Below are 21,890 nucleotides of genomic sequence, written 5' to 3'. Positions count from 1 at the left end.
TTATATTTCCCACATTGACCGCTACATGCTACAAAAGGCTGTCCGAATCCTGCCCTTTAAAAATTATGTATATTAATTATAGCATTTACGTACTTTAGCTTGGGTGATTAGAGTAAATAGATATCAAGGCAAGTAATTGCAGCCTGCAGAAGATCTTTCCTGAGCTGAACCACAGCTTCTTTTAGTTTTTGGTTGAAAAACTGAGATGCTTCATTGAATGAATGGGCTGCCAGCCACACCCATATAATTTGTCTGTGTGCTTAGAAGCTTGTCCAAAGAGCATGCATGGCAGGCACCCGGCCCCCACTGATCCAGTGTTATGTTATCCAAAATCATCTTCCTCCTTCAGCATAAATTTGCTGCCCGTATATATATAAATTATAATCAAATCAAAGAAGGTGAGTATCTGCGTATAAACATGAATTAACTGACGTATACAGAGAGAAAAGGTGATCCATCGATTCCGGCTTGCCTCACCTTGACAATGCTTAACATTTTGGGAGCATTTTCCTCGACCTGTTCTGTGGTCATGTTAAGCCTGTAACCACCAGTGAGATCATTTTGGCCACCGTCAATGGTGTATAAGCTGGCTTTGGAGAAATAATCTGCCTCCTTGGCAGCAAAGTCTCAAATATCCCTCCTGTCTCACACATTATTCAGCAGAAATAGTTTCAGATTTTCCTTTTCCTTTTCCAAAACATTAATTGTAAGAACTGGAGATATGCATTTGATGGCATCGATCACCTTGGCTACGGTATCTCTGGGATATTTTATTGAAAACTGAGTATCGAACGTCAAAGGAAATGGAAGAGATAACTGAGGCCTGATGGTTGGCCCAGCAGTGACAAAATTGGCTCCATGGCTGAAGTTTGAAGCCACAGATTCTAAATATGCACTATCCCAGGCTTTCTCTACAAATTCAAATTTTCAAATTTGGGAACGTTTTTCTTTGTTGTTTCTTTATATCATTAAACCCACTCCTTGAGCTTAAGAAACTCTTCTCCAATTAACCAATAATCTCTCACGTTAACTTGTTTTGCTTGTCTTTTTTAATCAATTAACTCTTAAAAATCCAATCATGGCGAAACAAAAATACTAATTCTCCATCCATTTTCACTCTCTGGATTGTATTCAAAAGAAAAAAACATTAAAAATGAACGAACCAGCAAATTCCTGAGAGAGTACACATCAATGGACTGGCTGCCTCTGGCATGCCATCTTCAATGGAACTGGCGGATCGGAAAAGGAGCCGTCGACGATCCGGTCGAAGATCCATTTGTTAGCTGCTTGTGTGTAGTGCACCCCATCCCAACTAATCCATTTGGATGGATCTTTGCAGGATTTACCCACTAATATTTCCTTGCCACCCACAGTTCTCTTTGCTCCGCATCCAAGCTGCCTGTTGTAGTTGTACTTTCCACCATGCCCACAACAAGCTCTTAACGACTCATTAAACCCTGCGATTTTATTTTAACTCACATTTTCAAGAATATATTAATTTCTCAAAAACAATCATAAAATAAAAACGAGAAACACAGAAGATATCGAATGAGTTGATTGAACTTGTCCTCACCGTGCTTTCTTGCTTGGCTTATGAGTTTGTACTTCACTGAATAAACATCAACATATGTTATTGCGGCCAGTGGTAATTTCTTCCTTAATTGGAAGACAACCTTCTTTAATCCACGATTGAAATATTGAGCCACTTCATTAAATGGAGTTCCACATCCACTCCTATCCACCTCCGCAGCTGAGATTGGAATGCGTTCTAAGACATAAGCTAGACACCCAAATGGACCTGTGTTGTGAATCCAAAAGTTCCTTCCTCCTTGACCATATATGTACTGTGAATTTAAATATCAACAAATTAAAGCACATTTATTTTAGATTAACCAGTTTTAAATTCTGATTCTGCATGCTAAAAACTTCAAATAATAACGTTACTCTCTCGTACATAAAAGATGATATATAAAAGATAGAAAAAATAGAGACAAAAATATAACATGTTTCGCTATATTTTTTCTTCTGAAAGTATTATAAAACTGTTTTAGAAACATATTAATTTTACGTCTCCTCTCCTTTATCATCCCCACAACAACAATTGATAAAATTAACTTCAAGCAGATGCATAAATATACTAACCGAAACAATGTTTTTGAACTGGTCGAGCACATCTGGGACATATGCTTTAACTTCACTGCTAGTCATGTTCGAGAAATAACCGCTGGTAAGATCATTCTGACCAATATCGAATGTGTACAAAGCATGAGAGAAATCCTCAGCCTTAGGCAACAATTTCTTATAAACTCCACCTGCACCAAATAACTTAACTCGGATTCATGTTCTTGATTGAATAATGTAAAAGGTACTGCACAGAGACATTATCAGTATGCGTGTCGACAAATATATTTATATACCTTGGCTACGGATAATCTGGGATCTGCGGTGAAAATCATAGAATTCGTTCCATTGAACATCCAAGGAAATAGGACTGAAACCACTTTGATGGAGAGTTGAATTCTGGGGTCTAATGGTTGATCCTGCCGTTGCAAAGTTGGCTCCATGAGTGAAGTTGCTACCCACTGAATCAAGGTAAGCACTTAGATATGGTAGTCCAAAGCTCTTCGCTGAAAGTTCATGGTTAAAGAATTAATTTCAGCAGTATTAATCTAATTATCAATAAATGTAAGGCACTCCAAAGGAAACAAATTATTTTGGTTTTATTACTTTCTTTTGATTTCATGGTTAGACAACGAAAAAGTGATTAATTTTTTTTCTTATTATTTTGATTGTTTTATATATATAAATTGGATTTTTTTTTAATAAAAAAAATGCTTGGTTAGCATTTGGTTATTATTTTGATATATACATACAAGATACAAAGATAATAGATATAAATAAAACATGTATCTCTTATTTTAAAAAGATAAAAATTTATTCTAAAATTGTTTAAGAAACAAATTTATTTTATATTTTTATCTATATCTTTCCAATAAAAATATTTATTTTCTTTCTATATATATATATATATATGATTTTTATCATAAAATACATACTAACCAATCACAATATAAGAATATGTTTATTTAAGAGCATATAAAAGACATGACGAGATATTTCAATACTGATGAGGTATATGGAATCACTCAATTAAAATTAAACAGTTTAACTTATAGCAGAATTATTTTTGTATTGTGATAAATATCTCGACCACACAGCTTTCAGGTGCATGGCAAATATACCTGACAGGGTACAATCAACTCAACATAATGCCGGTTGAGATGAAGCTTATGGAAGTGAATAAAAAAGAAATTATCATATCATGCTTTTTAATTTTTATTTTATAATAATACTAATAATGTAATAGTATTTCTAATTTGGATAAATAATGACATGGTTGTTTATTTTTAAATTCAAGCATCGGATCGTACTTGTTACCTATGTAGTTCTATGAAGGTTGTAAGAGAAAAGACAACTTTAAGGATTTGTATGTATAACTATAAAATTTCAAAACTAAAATGTGTAGGAAAAAAAATACAACGAAGAGCATAAATAAATTATAATTTAAAACGTATATAAATATTATCCTTAAAAATATTTTCTTAACACAAGTTTATTCTCTAGAATCTAACAAGTTCCTCTAAAAAATAGTCAGGCCAATATCAAAAAGAAATACTAATAAACTTTGCAAACATAAAAAAATAATACTATGATTTTTTCAGTACATTTTGACTATAAGAATGCATGGTATATATAGGCTACTAACATGTAACAACTAGGCATAAAATAAATTAGAAAATTAAAGAGTTATCACAATAATTTTAAAAAAAAGAGCTATTAGGGAAATATTAAAGAGTTGTAGCAATTAAAAAAATTTTAAAATAAAAAAGTTGTTAGGATTTTATGATTATGAGAAAATTAATTCCAAGTGTTTAAAAAATTATGGTTTCATCAGACAAAAAAGTTCAAAAAATATAGGTATTATCTTATGCGCATATAGGGGGATCAAATGTTTTTCTCTTACTTAACTCAATCTTATGTGCTCGAGCTCATTATTATTTCCTTGTTGGTTACTATGCCATATCAAAGTTCATCATATAAACATTAGATAAAGGTTTTATTTTTCAATATAGGATAAAAGTTTTTTGAAATAATCTTCATTATTTATAACAACACCCCACATATTTCAAAAGAATTTTGAAATAAAAATATACCTGCTGGATTTCTATATATTGAGTGTAATACATCTAATCTAATCTAGCATCTTTTAGACTATGAATCATATCATTTAAAGAATGGGATTTAACTTACTAAATAATTGGTGAAATTTTTTTAATTTCTATGAATAATTTTTTTTATATTGTAAGTTAGGTATCTCACCATTCACATTATACCCCCATTATTTTTTTTTGTTTGACTCGATTTTACGCTTAATAGGCCATGCACATGCCTAGTTGTTCATGAATGCTCTAGAGATTTTGCTAATATCTTATAAGACCGACCCCACTCCACACTCATATAGGTGATTGTATCAAGTGTACATTGTAATTTGAACACTATTTATAAGGAATATGGAACTCATTAAAAACTTTGTAGCTCATCCTCTTTTCAATTGCAGACTAGCATTATTCTCATATAATAGAAAATGACTTATTTTATAGTGCTACAAAATCATAAATAACTATGTTATTACTCATATGAACCTAATTCATGGGATCTCCAATCACATTGGTTAGGTTATCATCATTTTGATTTTTTACTCAAACATTAGTCTCATTTCTCTTAATGTTTCTAATATTATCTTTTTACCAAGTGGTTTAGTCAAAGGATTGTCCAAATTCATTTTTGACTTTACATAATCAATTGAAATAATTTTATTTTTTAACAGTTGTTTTACAACATCATGTCTTCATCGAATATGTCAATTTTTACCATTAAAAGATTTATTCTTAGCAATGACTATTGCTACTTGGCAATCATAATACATGGATATAGAAGGTATTGGTTTCATTTCAATTGGAATCTTAGTTAAGAAATTCCTCAACTAGAATCATTTCATATTGATTCTAAAGCTATAAATGTTGACTGTATAGTAAATCGAGCAATTAAACTTTGCTTGGATGATTTCCAAGACACTACACCACTACCAAGAATAAAGATATAACTATTAGTGGATTTAATCTCATCTGAATCTGAAATCTAATTATCATTGTTATATCCTTCTAATACAATGAGGAATCCACTATATAGAATACTATAATCTATGGTACCTCTCAAATGTTTCATTAGTCAGACTATTGTCGTCCAATGCTCACGATTGAGATTTTGTGTATATCTACTCAATCTACACATAACGCCTGCTATATCGAGTTGAGTGAAGTTCATCAAATACATCAAACTCCTAATAATCAAAACATACTCAAGCTGAGTAACCGGTTCACCTTTATTTTTTTTTAATTGAGTGTTAGCATCATAGTGTATGCACACATTTATCCACACTAACTGAAGAAAAATCATCACTTAAAACAACTTGATCAAATTTCTAATGTCATTGTTTAAGAGCTTGCTTTAAGTCATATAAAGACTTTTTCAACTTACAAACTTTATTCTTTTAACCAGGAACTATACAACCTTTAGATTGTAACATATACATCTCTTCTTCTAGATCATCATTTTAAAAACAGTTTTAACTTCCATTTGATGTAAAAAGAGGTTATAAATAGAAGCTAAAGCAATTAACACTTGAATTGAAGAAATTCTAACTACATGTGAAAATGTATCAAAATAATCCATATTTGTTTTTAGTAAAACCTTTTGTAGCTAATCTTGTTTTGTATTTATCTATAAAACCATTAGGAAAATATTTTTCTTTTAAAAATCCATTTACAACCAATAGGTTTTGCACCTGAGGGCACATCAACAATCTTCTAAGTTTGATTTTGTAAAAGTGATTCAATTTCAACTTTAATTGCTTCTTTCCCAAAAAAAATATCAGAAGAAAAGATAGCTTCGGAATAGGTCACTGGATCCTTATCTACTAGATAAGTGAAAAAATCATTTAAAAAAAAAAGTTTATTTTCTTTGTTTCTTACTCCTCACTTCCTCAATGTGAGTTTCATCAACTTCATTATCATTAACAGATGCATGAGAAATCTTTTCATTTAATGGATAAATGTGTTCAAAGAATTTTGCATTTTTTTTCCTTCAATAATAGTATTTTAATCTAGCACATCACTCTTTAAAACTAGAAACATACATGCAACACTATTTTTAGCATAACCAATAAACATACAATCAGAAGTTTTTGAACCTATCTGTCTTTTTTTGTCAGGTGACATAACCTTAACTAGACACCCCTACACTTTTAAATATTTTAAATTATGAGAATAATATTTCCATAATTTATAAGGTGTTAAACCAATTTTCTTATAAGAAATTTTATTTTGTAAATGACATACAAATAAAATAGCTTCACTCCATAAATTATTAGGTGTTGAAGAATTAACTAACATAACATTCATCATTTCTTTTAAAGTTCTATTTTTTTATTTCGGCTTCCCTATTAAACTCGAGTGAAGAAGGTGAAGTAACTTCATGTATTTTACCTTCATTTTCACAATAATCATTCATTAGAATTATTGTGCGTGTGCGGCGTCATGACGATCATCTTTCTGGATTGGGAATGGTATGGGAAGAAAATACAAGAAATTCTTATCTTTTATCAGTACAAAGAGGGAATGTGAGTTGTCATCCAGTATTTTGGTTACTAGGAACCCTAACTGGTCTTGGAGTTTGGGTAAAGAGACTGATTGCGTAAAGGAAAGGTATTAGCACTCATAATACGCCTTACATGAGGTAAGCTACATTGTTTATCTGTCTGATATAAACTAAAATAATATTATGTTTTCTAACTGTTGGTTTGTTTATGGTTGAAGAAAAGTCTTTTTCGGTGAGGAAATTCTTATCTTATTAGGTTAAAAACTTAACCATTCTAACGCCAATATAAAAATAATAGGAACTATCATTTAACTTAATATCAGGAATACATTTTATGTATAAGTTCATAATCTCATATATCAACAGAAAATAAAATATATTTTTGATGTTTTTTTAATTTAATATAAGGAATATAAGTTCATAATTCCACATATTATTAAGGAAATAAAATTAATTTTTTCGATCAAAATAGCATCACCTTCATTCAGGAAAGGATTTCTCCTCAAAGTCAGTGTTCGCTGGAATGAGCTGGTCGATTTGAAATATAAACCAAGTTCTCATGGCTTTAATTACTCGATAAACGCCTTGGAAGGTCGATCTATAAACTCAAACTTTTTTTTGATAAATTGATATAACATTGTGATTTTTTTGAAATCAAATACTTACTATTTTGCGTAATGTTTGGACTATTAATTTGGTTTGATTTGTGTTTGGATTTTTGAAATAATTTGATTACTTGTGTTGAATTATAAGTTTATTTTTAGGGTTGTGATTACTTTATGGATGTTACATATTGGTGCATGAGTTGTTTTAAGGTCGGTATGGATTTATTTGGATTAGCATGAAATTTAAACAAGTAGGTGACATTAATAAATTTTGTGTGGATGTTTGGCATTTTTTGGTTTTGAGTCGATAAACGATAATTTTTTTTGAAATGACATCGTGATTCAAATATCTTGATAAAAACATGTTATTTGTGTTTTGCCAAACAAGGTCATAGTAATCATTTTTTCAATTAATTTTGAGTTCTTCATATTTTCACCCTTTCATATTTAATATTTGAAATTGTGACATACACGCGAGGTATTTTTTCGATATTAAACAAATCAGTTTCCTCCCACAAAAAAAATAACACAAAAATTCTTTCCTTCAAAAATACAATTTTTATTTTAATTTGCATATGGTTAAGTGTCTCAAAAATACAATTTCCTCACATTAAAAAGTCATAAGAGAATATTTTTTTTTATTTGGCATGTTTTTATTTATTTAATAACTAGTTTATTAAAGTCATGAGAACTTAACCTACATTTCAAAAAATAACAAAAAATTACTTTTGCTCCTTTTAATACATGGGATTACAAACTTATATGTAAGATTTTTTCTGATATTAAATTGAAAAAAAATCTGTTTTGTTTTTTGTTAGTATCCAAGATAATAAAGTTATATGTAGGACGTATTTGTGATATTAATATAAAGATAGTTCTTTTTTTACATTAGAATGATTAGGTTTTTAATTTGATAAGATAAGGATCTCCTTACTAGAAGGTCTTTTCTTTAATCATAAATAGACCAACAGTTAGAAAATACAACATTTTCTTAATTCATATCAGACAAATAAATAATACAACTTACCTTAGGTAAGACATATTAAGGGTGTTAATACCTTTCTTTTACGCAATCAATCCCTTTACCTGAAACCTAAGACCAGTTAGGGTTCCTAGTGACCAAAATATTAGGTGGTGACTCTCATTTTCTCTTTCTACTAATAAAGAACAAGAATTCCTTGTCCTTTCCACCATACCATTCTCGATATAGGAGGATAATTGTTGCGACGCCACACACATGCGACAATAACATACTCACCTCCTCTATCAGATCTAACTCGTTTGATTTTTTTTATTTAGTTAATTTTCTACTTCTGCTTTTTATAATAAGAACATGTTATAAGCTTCATCTTTACTTCTAAGTAGGTAAAATTTTGTATATCTCGACAAATCTTTTATGAAGGTCACATAATATTTCATACATCCTCTAGTCATAGTTTGTTTTAAATCTCCTAAGTTTATGTATATTAAGTCAAGTAATTCAATTTCTCTTTTAATAAATGCACATATTTTCTTAGTAATTTTAGCTTCTACACATATTTCACCTTTATTCATAGATAAAGAATTTAAGCAAAAAATTAAACCAAGAGAATTCATTTTCTTAAGATACGATAAACTAACATGTCCTTATATAGCATGTCATAAATCAATAGAGTCAAGCAAGAAAGCAGAAGAAGATGCATTAGCATTCATTTCATTTGTAATATTAAGTACAAAAAGTCTACGGTTACAATATCATTTCCCCCACAAATATATTATTCTTAGTCATTACAATCTTGTCAGATTCAAATGACATTTTAATGTTAAATTTTCTCAACAAAGCCACATAGACCAAATTTTCTTTTATATTAGGGACATGCAACACCTCATTCAAAGCCAACATCTTACTTGAAGTCAATTTCAGGACTTTGCCTTTACCAAGAACATTTGTAGTTCTTGAGTTTCCAAGGTAAACCATTTTTTCTACATCTTTTATGGTCATATATTTTTTAATGTGAACTCTATTCCACTAAGTTTGCTTCGGTGGTCATCTCCCTTTTCCTAGTAGCTTGCAATTCCTCTCTATTTATGTCTTTAATGACGATATGGGTGATAAGATCAATTAAAGATAATTGTCTATGCTTGTACTTGAGTTGTTTCTTGTAGTCACTCTATGAGTTGGGTAGTTTTTCGATCAATATTCCAGCAACGAATCCTTCAAGAATGTTGATATTTTCAACTTTTATGTCCTCTAGCAGTCTATGATATTCATTAATTTGAGTTTTGATATCTTTATTATCCACTATTTTCTATTGGTAAAATTTTCCAATGACAATTTTTGTTTTCCCACATCTTCAACAGTATACTTTGTCACCATATTGCTCCATATCTCCTTTGCTTCCTTATAGCTGTAATATAAATCACACAACTAATTGGAAAAGGTGCTTAAAATGGTTTGTCTACAAACCTTGTTCTCATGTGTCCATGCTTCGACATTGTCATTGGTCTTGGGATCGATAAGAACCCAAACAACTTTATACATGTCAAGGACACCAAAAATTCTTTCTTGCCATCTTCTGAAGTTTTCTCTAGCAAAAAACTCAATCTTTGAAATATCAAGGAATGACTTAGCTAATGACACAATGGCGACAACAACAACAAAATTAGTGACAAGAGAGATGATAATTGCAGAGTTCTCAATAACAACATTGTCAAGGGCAACAATGTTGTCACCAATAGTGTTTCCATCCATGTTATTCAAATATCCTTAAGTTAGTTGTGAAAAAATACAATGAAGAATAAAAACAAAATATAACTTGAGGCGTGTACAAACACTATCTTTAAGGATATTTTCTCATCATAAGACTATCATCCAGGATTCAACAAGTTCCTCCTCTAAAATGAGGGTTACAAAAATAGCTAGACCAAGATCAAAAGGAAATACTAGCAAGCCTTGCAAACACAAAAAAAAGAACATTATGGTTTTCTAACACACTTTGACTATAAAAGTGCATGATATATAGGCTGCTAACATGTAAAAACAAAGTAGAAAATAAAATAAAAAATTAAAGAGTTATTACAACAGTTAAAAAAATAAAAAAGTTAGAAAATTAAAGAGTTGTAGTTGTTAAAAAAGTTTTAAAATAAATTAGTTGTTAGGATTTTGTGATTGTTAGAAAATTAATTTCAAGTGTTTAAAAAATTATGGTTTCAGTAGACAAAAAGGTTCAGAAAGTATAGGTGTTGCCTCGCACATGAGGGGGTGCAATTAGAGGGTTTTCTCTTGCTCGGCTCAATTTTATACGCGTGAGCCCACCTATCTTTTCCTTGTTGGTCATTATTCCATATCAAAGTTCACTATATAAACACTAGATAAAATTTTTATTTTTGGAGATAAAAACCTTTTAAAATAGTCTTTATTATTTACAACAATTTATTAGTAGTTTCCCAAGTAGCGCGTCTGAGCTTTTTTTTGCCCTTAATGGGCTCAGGACACGCGTCTAAGCCCAACACTCTAAACTTGATTTTTTTGGGACCTCATGGAAATTCCTCAAGATTTTTTACTGACTAAATAGATTTTGGATCCCATTTTCCCTACACTTTAGGTGTATAAAAAAATCTTGCATGGCCTACCACCTCTACATCCTATTAATATTTGTATAAGAGATGTTTATCCCTTATTAATATATATGTACGAGATATTTATCTCTTATTAATGTTATCAAGGAAAAATTACTCTTTAATCCCTTTACTCAAACAAAAGAACAAGATTTATGAACTATAAATACCCTATGAATCACCTAGATAAAAGTTGTCAATCTCTATTTTTTACATATTTGCATAAATATTTCAAAGTTTTTTCTCTAAAATATCATTATTTTCTCCTTCTCTACAAAAGTTCTTAAACATATGAAAGTCCTCGCATCTACTAAATGAGACCTTTTAATGATATTTAACTTTCCACATTAAGTAACCACCCGTTTTGGCTTCCCACATCGAGTTACCACCTACTTTGGCTAAGAATAATGGATCAGATTGTAAGAACTAAATGATCAACTTATTATCCAACTGCATAAGTCTTATTTCCAAGCATCTTGGATTTTAAAATATCATTAATTGGCTTTGTCTATGGAAAATAATAATAATAAAAAACCCATTAGTTTCTCCTTAGTACTCATTTTTTACATTTCTAGGTTATTTCATGGAAGACAACCAAGACACACCTAGGGCAGAATACGTGACAGATCTACTTGTAACCACAAGCACTTCTGACCAACTATATTCTCAATAATTCATCAATTAGGTGCAAGTCTTTACTCAAGCTGTGTTGGCAACCCAAGGGAAAAACTAAGCCTTGTCACCCTAGCAAGTTTTAGCACATTTAACAACACAAAACTTCAATGCCATCGCCCTCGATCGCTCTCAATACCCATAGACAATTGCATTACTCGAAGAAGTTTGGGTGAAATGACATTTATAAGAGTATTTTTTTTCCCTCAATGTCTGTCAAGTGCCTTAAAAGGTCGTTCGCGCCATACTTATGCTCAGAATAAGCACTATAAACGTACTTTTATTGGATACCATGAGATTGACATCAGTTATCGAACCGGTCATTCCAAGCCAAACTCCTTGGGCTTCTTAGATCCCCACTAATAAAGGATTAAAAGATAGTTTGTATTTGAACACTCTAAAATAATATTGATAAACCTCATCTAGTGCGAGGGTCTCTTGAGTTTTGAATACTCGAATCCTTTAGGACTATATTTCTAGAAAAATAAACCTAAACAACTATGATGGCCTCGCCAACTTGAGAGAGCATGTGCAAAACATGCGTAATAGCTTGAAGCTGGTCATCCATGATAGTGATGTGATGTGTAAGATCATCCTCATAACCTTTAAAAGGTCTAGGCGTGCCTAGTATAACAATTTAAGGCTAGGCTCCATTAGAGGGTTTAATGACCTCCATGTCAAGCTAGAGAAACATTTTAGCACTAATATACCCATCAAGAAAAGCTCAATGAAGTTATTTGGTGTTACTTAGTTGGAGAGTGAATCCACGCGGGTATACTTGAAAAGGTTTGATGAGGAAATGCTCAAAGTGAAAGAGTTGGTTAAACTAGTGATTTTAAAGGTCTTGATAAGTGGGGTAAAGAAGTGTGCTCTATGGAGAAAGTTTATGTCTTACTAGATAGAAGATTGCTCAAAGTAAAACAAGTCATGAAAAATTATATACAGGTGGAAGGGACAAGTATGCTACAACATAGACCTTCTTGTTTTTACAAGGATAATCAACATGAAAAACCTTTCAAGCAGAATTATTCTCCTAATAGGTTGGAAAGCTCAAGGAAGAACTAGGAAGATTTAACCCATAGTGTATCCTAAAAGTTTGTTACATCCTTAAATCAAAATAGGATGCCTCATTCAAAGTTATCAGGATAATCAAGACAAATACCTACCACCTTTAAGATATGGAAGGAAAAGATCTTCCTTGTGCTTAGCACTCAGATCACTTAAGGATGCATTATCCTCGATAGGAATGAAAGTTTATTTCTAAAATAAAAGTATTGTCTCTAACATAAACTTTCTATTTACTGCTCTCTAGTGCAGTCTTGAGCTAACACGACTCTTTGGTAGAGCTTCTAGTCCTTACATAATCTTCAAGTATTAATCTCGGATCTCTTGCTCACCAGTACAGTCTCAAACTAACACGACTCTCTAGTGAGGCTCCTAGGTCTCACACCACCTTCAAGGATTTATCTTAGATCTTTTATTTTCTAATGCAGATTAGGATTGGCACAACTTTCTAGTTAGGCTCCTAGGCTTTACATCATCTCTAGGGATTGATCTCGGATCTCCTGCTCTCCAGTGCAGTCTTAAACTTACACGACTCTCTAATGGGGCTTCTGACCCTCATACCATCTCTAGGGATAGATCTCGAATCTCATGTTCTTCAATGCATTCTTAGACTTGTATGATTCTCTAATAGGACTTCTAGACCTCACGATATCTCTAAGTATGATCTCAGATCTCTCTTTACTGTGATTACTCTCTAATGAAGGGCTTTCATGCCCCTACATCATCGTTAGGAAGGCTATAAGCCTTGCACTCTCTAGTACAAACTCTGATTAGCTCGACTCTTTAAAGGGCTTCCGTGACTCAAGCAATCATCATGAACAACTGTTCATTGTATGAGCTCCTCTATGGTTCCCCTTAACCTCTTTTAAAAAATTTTAAATATAGATTCTTTTTAGCCTTCTAAAAGATTTTCTAAGTATTGGTTTTTCAATAAGTTCTTTAATATCTTAGAAATTTTTTAAGTATCATCTCCTTCATGATTCTCCCTTGACCTTTTAATTTTTTTTTTATGGGCTCTTACATGGGTTCTCCTCAACTTCTTTAAGGATTTTTCTTAGTAGGGTTCTTTTAATATGACTTTTTCTTAGCCTCCTAAAATTTTTTTCAAATATGAATTCCTCAAATAGTTAATAACCGATATTCTAATAACAGTTGTAAACAACAGTTATCAACATCACGTCAGAATGTGCGATTGTGCATGGGGTGCCTGACCCATAGCTAGTTGTATGATGGAGCTACCTAGCGTGGTGTCGCTTTCTCAAACTAGTTTAATTATTTAACCCTTTCGGACCGTCGGTGGGTTTCGTTCAGATACTGCAGCAGCCCACCTTCCAAGGGCAAAACAAAAAACAATAATGATGTCTGCCAGACCATTCTTCACGTGATCCAGGAAACGTCAGGTTATTTTCTGCGGCATATATATCTTTGTCCCCCCTCTGTTCCTCTCTTTTTCTTTAAGCCTAGCTTATTCCTTCCTGTGTTCTTTCTTTCTTTACTTTTTTCCACGGGACTCGTCTTTCTAGGTTTATTAATTAATGGATGGCAATTACTTTTAATTAAACAATTACAGTACTGATAAGTTTTTAGTTCACGTGTTCATTTCTACACGCAGTACGATGTCTGATTCTTTTTGGCAGTTTTTTTGTTTTTTTTTAAATATTTTGATTTTAAAAAATATATTTTAAAATAAAAAATTCTTAAAGAAACTACCTTTACTGTCATCTCACCTTATTCTCTACATCAAAATTCTGCCCAATCGTAAATATATAGATGTTTAAAAAGGAAAGTATATACCTGGTTTCTAGTCGAATTTGGATTAAAGAAACCTAAATATTTTGACAAAACTCGTATATCTAAATCTTACTTATTATCGTTAATCATTCAGTGTTAATAAATTTATACTATGTATATATAATAATAATAATATTTTATAAAATAAACCCTATGTATTTTCGTATGTATGTATAATTTTATTATCTTAAACATGAATAAAATCTGCTAAAGAATGCATGCTGTCAGAGAGTTAACTCCAACTCTTTAATTAAGTAGCAGTTAACCTCCGTAGACAGCAGGCCCCAAATCATCAATGAAGTAAATTGTAGCTGTTAACCTCCATATATATGTATGTATGCAAGATTGATAATAAATGATTCAAGATCTATTCTACTCCTAAATATTTCTGGAGTTCACACTACTGGTTATAAATATTGCAAGTTCTTTTCTTTTCTTAGGATCAGGAGTAACTAGTAAGAATAAAGAAAAGCAGGAAGTACCGATGAAGTCGATGATGAGGCGGCCATCACAGTAACGTCCAGCGGGGTGGTGGAAGTAAGACTCTCCATGCGGAGGAGGAGCTTGGCCAAAGACTGCAGACAATCCACCGGTGTCTGAGTTTGAGTCTCCGAAGTTAAAGATTGCTGGGAAATGACATGGAGAAGTGGCAAACGCCACCCACTGCGAAATAAGTAACAAAGTAAAGATAGAGACGACAGAGACTGAGCTGGGCAGCTCCATTACTATTAATTATCAGATTGTAGAAGAAACTGGTAATTTGGGAGTCGAAGGATACTGTTGTACATAACTTTATGTAGTGGGGTTGCAAGCATGAGGTGTGCCGAATGAGAACGTTAGACAGATAATAACTAGACCGGTGGCTCGCTCATGCTTTTAAAGATGTTTAATAATTTAGTTGGGATATGATTAATTTGATAAAAAAAAGATTATAATAATAAAAAATATTATGTGTAAAGTTATATTAACAAGTGAAATACCAACATAAAATAAGTAAAGATTATGTGTTTAATAGAAATTAACAAATATATAAAATTTATTGAATAAAAAAAATATTATGTAAAATTACACGTATTAAAAATATCATAAAAAATAAATATTTTTAATTTATAAAAATAAATTTAGTTTATATGAAATATATATAAAAAATTACATAAATCATACTAACCTCATAAAAATTTAAAGACACCTAATATAATTAAAAATAATTATTATTTTAAAAAAATTAAATAAGCTAAAAAAATAAAATAAAAGGGGTATTAATTAAAAAACAAAAAAAAGCCTAGGCCTGCATGCTTGGGCATGTTATTTTTGTTTTTTTAAGTGGCAAACTTATTTTTTAAGGAAAAAAAAATGTAGATGACATATCACCTGTTATGGTAGATAACGTGTTGTTTGCTAGCCCAAATTCTAACCATTATTATAGTGATCGAAAAATCAAGCCTACGGTTTTTTACACAAAAAACTCATTTTTCTACGGGTACTATTAGAACACCAAAAAAAAATTGAAGAGGTTAAAATATACTTCACAAACAAATTTAAATTTTATTGGAGTCCAATTTAATGAATTATAATCTTTGATCATTTGTATGGAAAGGAATGGTTAAAAAAGAATTAAACTGTAAAACAAGATAACCACTTAGCCAATTTTATATTCACATGAAACAAACCTTTCTAGTCCACAGATTTTCCTTTTTATTCTTTTACAATCACTTTAGTTATTAGAGTTTTACTTTTGATCCAAAAATTCATTTTGTTTAATTTTCATATAGGTGTTTTAGAACTGTCATTTTGTTCAAAGAAAATAGATTGGGACTAAAAAATTATTTTGGATTTAGGTTACTTATTTTGTTTTTTAACTGATTGAATGTTGATTTTAGAATCAAAATGGACTTGTTTAGGTCTCTAAATTGTTTCTTTGGTGTTTTCAACTGGAAAAAAGGTTAAAAATAATATTTTTTTGGCACTTGAGATTTATTCTAGACTTTTCGACTATTCAAGGTGGCTAGAACGTCAACTGTTAGATATATTGTCAGTCTAATTTAACAAAAAAAATAAATAAAAAGGGCAACACACGCAAGTTAGATGAGTTGGTCCAGGTCATGGATTTAACGAGTTAGTCTAGTTTGACTTGGGTCAATCTTAAATATTATCAATTCAATATTTTTTTTAAATGCTAAAACAAAACTGTCTATATTTTATTTTTTTGGGTCAAATTACTTTTTGAATGGGCCAACCTATTCATGTTTAGTCCTACTCGATCAATCGAGTCACATAAAATCAACTTAGACCATGTTTAATTTGAAGTTTGGGCTAGGAGAGGAGCTAGGATAGGGGGTCCTTAGGTTGACTATACAGTCAAGGTTGGGTTAAATAACATCGTCAAAACGTTTTCCAAAACAATGCAGGAGAAGTGTATTATTTTTATATTTTTTAATACATTCGTATCAAAATTATCTAAGCATTATTATTTTTATATAATTTAAATTTACTTTTATTTTATAATTATGATAAGATGTTTTCTAAGAAAGCATTATGCTTAAAAAAATCCAAATAAAGAAGAATATCTTATTTTGATTTTACATCATCCAAATATTTTTTACATTTTCTTGGTTGTGTTTTTTCATTTTTATTAAAGAAAGGATATAGAAGAAAAAATTTATATATTTTTATTGGAAAAAAAACTTAATAAGAAAACAAGGGATTATGCTAGCATATTATTTTATTTCAATAAACTATTACTTTTGTTAAGAAAAAATATTAATATATAATTGAATGAGAAAAATTCAACAACTTTTTATGACACTGGATTATATATTCTAACATGAATTTACCTCAGAACTTCTAGTATATATATATTTTTTGTATTATTGTTAACAACTCTTTTCAATATTTTTTTTAAGAAAATATGTAATCTTAAAAATATTTTTAAAATTAAATTATGTTTTTACTAATTGTTCGAGTTTTTTTTTATTTATCAAGTCGATCGGGTCATGTTGTCATCACCCAATTTTGGGTGATTCCTAAAAAAAATCAAAAAAATCAAAAAATCAAAAAATCAAAAAAAATAAAATAAAATAAAGGCTGGCAATGCGGAGAAAGCTGACCAAGAAAGGCTGCAAAAATAGGCGAAAATCAAGCTGCAATTTTCGGAAGAATTTCAAGGTCTAATTGTACCCTATTATGCCCAAAAATAGAAAAGTGCAAATTCAAAGGTCAAATTAATTGAGTATTGGACGAATTTGCATAAAAGTTAAGTCCAATAATATAATTAAATTTTTAATGGGCCAATTTGATTTAATCATGGGCCAAATTGAATTTTAATTATGTTCAAGAATTAATTTGGGTCCAATTGAAGGATTTAATTAAGTGCAAGGACTTAATTATACTTTAAGCGGGTCAAAATTAATTGGAGGGCTTAATTGGTGAAAATTAAGTTTGGGGGCTTAATTTGGACTTAATTGAAAAGATCGGAATTTTAAGAGACCCAATTTAATTTTTACCAAGTGAATCAATTGAAATCAAGGGCCAAACACAAAACTTGAGGGACCAATTTTGAAGCCCGAAAAACTATTTTGCCTATAAATAGTCTTCATTTTCAGCTATAAAGGGGGGGCATTTTTGACAAGAAAAAAAAGGGAGAACAAACCCTAAAAAAAAACACCTAACCCTGCAAACTCATTTTTCAAAGGGGAGCCGCCGCCCCCCTCCCTCCTTTGTTTTTGCAGAATTTTTCCCTTCTTCTCTTCCAGCCGGACTCCCTTCCCTGCACAAGCCTCCATTTTTTCTCCTAGACGGCCACGGCAGCATCATCTTCTCCCTTTCCTTCTCATCTTTTCTCTCGGCTGCAAACCATTCCCCATTTCTCCATTTTCCTGTCGACCCGCAGCCGTCCACCTCCATTTTTCCTTCCTTCTCCCTCTGAACAGTCTTCCCCGGCGTCTTCAACCTTCAGCACCGAAGCCTTCTCTTCAGCAGCAGCTCCTCCTCACCGAACCGATCTCTCCAGCCTCGCCACCAGGCTCCTCCTTCAACCGACCATCAACAGCAACGGAGTAGAACCCACAGACCGGCCTCCATCGAAGCCAAATCAACCCGCCTCCTCATCCACGACGCCGGGTCCTCCACGACGGATCTGCCACCGAAAAAAGAAGAGGACGATCGATCTGCAGAGGAGGCAGAGAAACGGGACAGATTTGAAAAAAAGGGGAAGAACCCGAGAACAGAAAATGAAGAACAACTAAAACCGATTGCTTTGTGTGTGTTTTTCTTGCTGTTGCAGGTGACGGTGACTCTCACCGCCGGCGGAGGAAGACAGGGAAGAAGAAGACGTTCCCGATCCACTGATTTTTGGTCTCCATCAGCGGCGGCGCGTGAGCCCACGCGCCGCCAGTGACGGTGGCGCGTTGGAACACGCGCCGCCAGCTGTTCCTGCGTGGATTCCTTTGCAATTTCTGGAGCTTTTAGTACTGTTTTGTAAATTTGGAATTATTTGATGTAATTTTTATTGATTTTTGAATTTTATAATTTGTATTGTGGATGTAAAACAAAAAAACAAGAAAAAGAAAAAAGAAAAATAAAAAAAACAAGAAAAAGAAAAAAATAAAAAATGCATGTTTGTATTTATTTCAGGGATCTTTTTATAACAAGACGGCAAAAGAATAAAGAAGGATTTAATATTTTGATTGGATCACGGTGTAGAGGTACAAACTTGTACGGAAGTTGTATTTCTAAAATCCGATGAAAAAACAAAATTTTTAAAACTTCTTTAACACATCAAAGTCACGAAGCAGCTTACCTCAGGTAGGGTGCGTTAGGGGTGCTAATACCTTCCCTAGCCACAATCAGTCCCTTATCCGCGAATCTCTGACAAGACCAGTCAACCCGGGTTTCCTAGTAACCCTCAATTAAATACTAGGTGGCGACTCCCAACAAAATCAATTCCAATTAACAGAGAGAGCAAAAACCGCCATCGCCAGGACGGGCCGACGCCGCGCGCGCGGGGTGTTTTCCGACGTGCGACAGTGGGCGACTCCACTGGGGAGGTACTGTTTCTAACAACATTGGACTAAGCTTTGTGTATTTGATGTGTTTAAATTTTTCCATTTGTGTCTTGCTTTATTTTATCCATGCAGTTTTAGAATTTTTCATGCATCACCTGTATTTTTGAAAGCACACACAAACCTCTAAGTTAGGAGGGGAGTAGCGGTCTGCCTCATGACTTTCAGTCGGGGTTCAGATTTGTGAAACATCCAACTATGAGCTGAGTGTTTACTCGGTAATGGCGGTCACAGGGTGCCCTGACCATTCCTTGTAAACCCCTATACCGCCTTCACATGAGGTGGTCACTGGGCGGTTCATAGACCCTTTTGAGACCAGGTAGAAAACCTACCCATGTTCACATAATGAATAGAACCTGTCCTGAGGTTGTATGTGCTATCATTTATTTGCATCGGGGCGAACCCTTCTTGAAACATCTTGAATTCAAGACTTGTGGGTGACAGAATGATCGTCACTCCGAAAATTTTCATTGTAGAGTTTGGGCAAGAATCAATATTCTTGTTTCATCATACAAAAGTGATGATCATATGTCACCCCTCGAAGGGCAAGTTCATCATATAGATTGCATGTTCATACTTTTTCTCATGCATGCACCAGAATAAAAGGTGGGTCCCGTATGAGTCTGCAACACCCAATTTTGAGCGAAAAACATGGGAGATAAAAAATGTGCTCGTCGCGACACTCATTTTCAAAAAGAGTTGGAGTCTCTGAACAAAAGCTTGACTCGCCTCTAGCTTACTCGAGCAAAAACTGATTCCTTCCAACTGACCTATCATCTTTGTTCAAACCCCAGCAACAACTCAGCCCAAAGAAACTGGGGGGCAAACATGGTCAAGAGCCTAAACACAATCCGAAGGGGAATTGCACATCTGTGGCAGAATGGAGTCTGTTCTTGTTCTGCCCCAAAAAAAATATATATCAAAAGCCTTGACACAATCCGAAGGGGAGTTGCACCGCAAAATGGCGAGCCAGTTGCTACCCCTGCTTGATCATGCCTTTAAAAATTTCTTGATTGTTTCAACCTATCCCAGTTTTTGTCGGTAATTTGGCTCAAAATGCCACAAGAATTTCTTTGTGAAATGAGCCTTTCCTGTTAATAAAATCATGTGTTTTCTTTTTTTGTGTTCATGCAAATAACATACTAAGCACACCTTTGTACTTACAAAACCATTGCGCCAAGAATCTTTGGGCGTGTTTTTCCTTTTTCCCAAAACAAGCAGCATAACCCCATGTTTTCACAAGGATTTTTGGGAAATCAAAGTTTAGTACAAAAAACAGAAATCCTGTTGGTGTTTGTTCAAACAAACAAGTTTTGGAAATTCAGGTGATTCCTTAGAGAGGTAACCATACACCTAAAAAACCAAAAAAAAAAAAACACCATGAAGTGACTCTAAAGCTGAGTTTTATTTGCATGAATAATGAGAAATCACTCTGCATACTCGCATGAAAGCAAGGCTTATCGATCCTAAGTGCATGCATTTGAGATGAAGAAAGGCCATCTTTGATAATCCTTTCGCAAGGCTGAAATATCTCCTTTGCAGTCCCCTTTTGAGCCTAATAAATTTTTCTTGAAAAATAACCTTGGCTAGGATCACACCCTACACTGGGGGGCAAGTGCTAAAATCCTTAATGACTAAAAATGCCTGAATAACTCTTGGGGGGTACGAAAAAGTCCTCAATGATTGAAAGTGCCCGAACAATACTGGGGGGCATAAAGAAAAATCCAAAGGATCCAAAAAAATTTGAGCAAAAAAAAAGCAAATACAATGATGCTCAAAATCAAATGAAGAAAAAAATGAGAAAGAGCCCAATTCCAACACTGGGGGGCACCGTGGACCATTTTACAAATCAAATTCCAAGGTCCAGAAATGTATGAACAAAAAAGGTTGGGATATAAGCACTTGTGATCCTTAGTCTTAAAGTCCCTTAAACACCTTTTGAGCCTACAAATATCCTTTTCTTCATAGCCAAGAGCCAAAGCCTACGTTACGTGCCTAATCAAGCCCTTTCTGATCAAAGGCAAGCAATCTGGATCGGTAGGCAGCGCTTTCTCATGCAAGCAAAATCATTATTCATGCAAACAAAATGAATGCTTTAAAGACGGTTCTCAATAACCCTTAAATTGAAATTTCAACCTTTTGTGACCAACAAGATGTCACCTCGTGTTCTTCACATTTTCGTCGAAAGACGGTTCTCAATAACCCTCAAATTGACATTTCAACCCTTTTGTGACCAACTAGATGTCACTTCTTCATATTTTCGTCGAAAGACGGTTCTCAATAACCCTCAAATTGATATTCCAAACTTTTGTGACCATCCAAATGTCACTTCATATTTTTCACCAAAATCAAAACCAAAAGTTTTCATCACTTCTGAAAACCT

At 32.8% G+C, this 21,890-nt stretch overlaps 1 protein-coding gene across 1 annotated transcript; it reads right to left on the bottom strand.

The window, feature by feature from the left end:
• Positions 1–987: 987 nt before the first annotated feature.
• LOC133696110 (alpha-L-fucosidase 3) lies at positions 988–15,300 on the bottom strand. Its single transcript, XM_062118159.1, has 5 exons — positions 14,930–15,300; positions 2,418–2,627; positions 2,143–2,312; positions 1,574–1,844; positions 988–1,457 (listed from the first exon to the last, which is right to left on the bottom strand). The coding sequence occupies exons 1-5, from the start codon at positions 15,168–15,170 to the stop codon at positions 1,189–1,191; spliced, it is 1,161 nt and encodes a 386-aa protein (XP_061974143.1). The 5' UTR covers positions 15,171–15,300; the 3' UTR covers positions 988–1,188.
• Positions 15,301–21,890: the final 6,590 nt, after the last annotated feature.

Source organism: Populus nigra, chromosome 6 (assembly GCF_951802175.1).
Source record: "Populus nigra chromosome 6, ddPopNigr1.1, whole genome shotgun sequence".
In the NCBI taxonomy this organism is placed as follows: domain Eukaryota; kingdom Viridiplantae; phylum Streptophyta; class Magnoliopsida; order Malpighiales; family Salicaceae; genus Populus; species Populus nigra.
The sequence above is the reverse complement of the archived record's forward strand: the minus strand, read 5'-3'. Positions and strand labels throughout refer to the sequence as shown.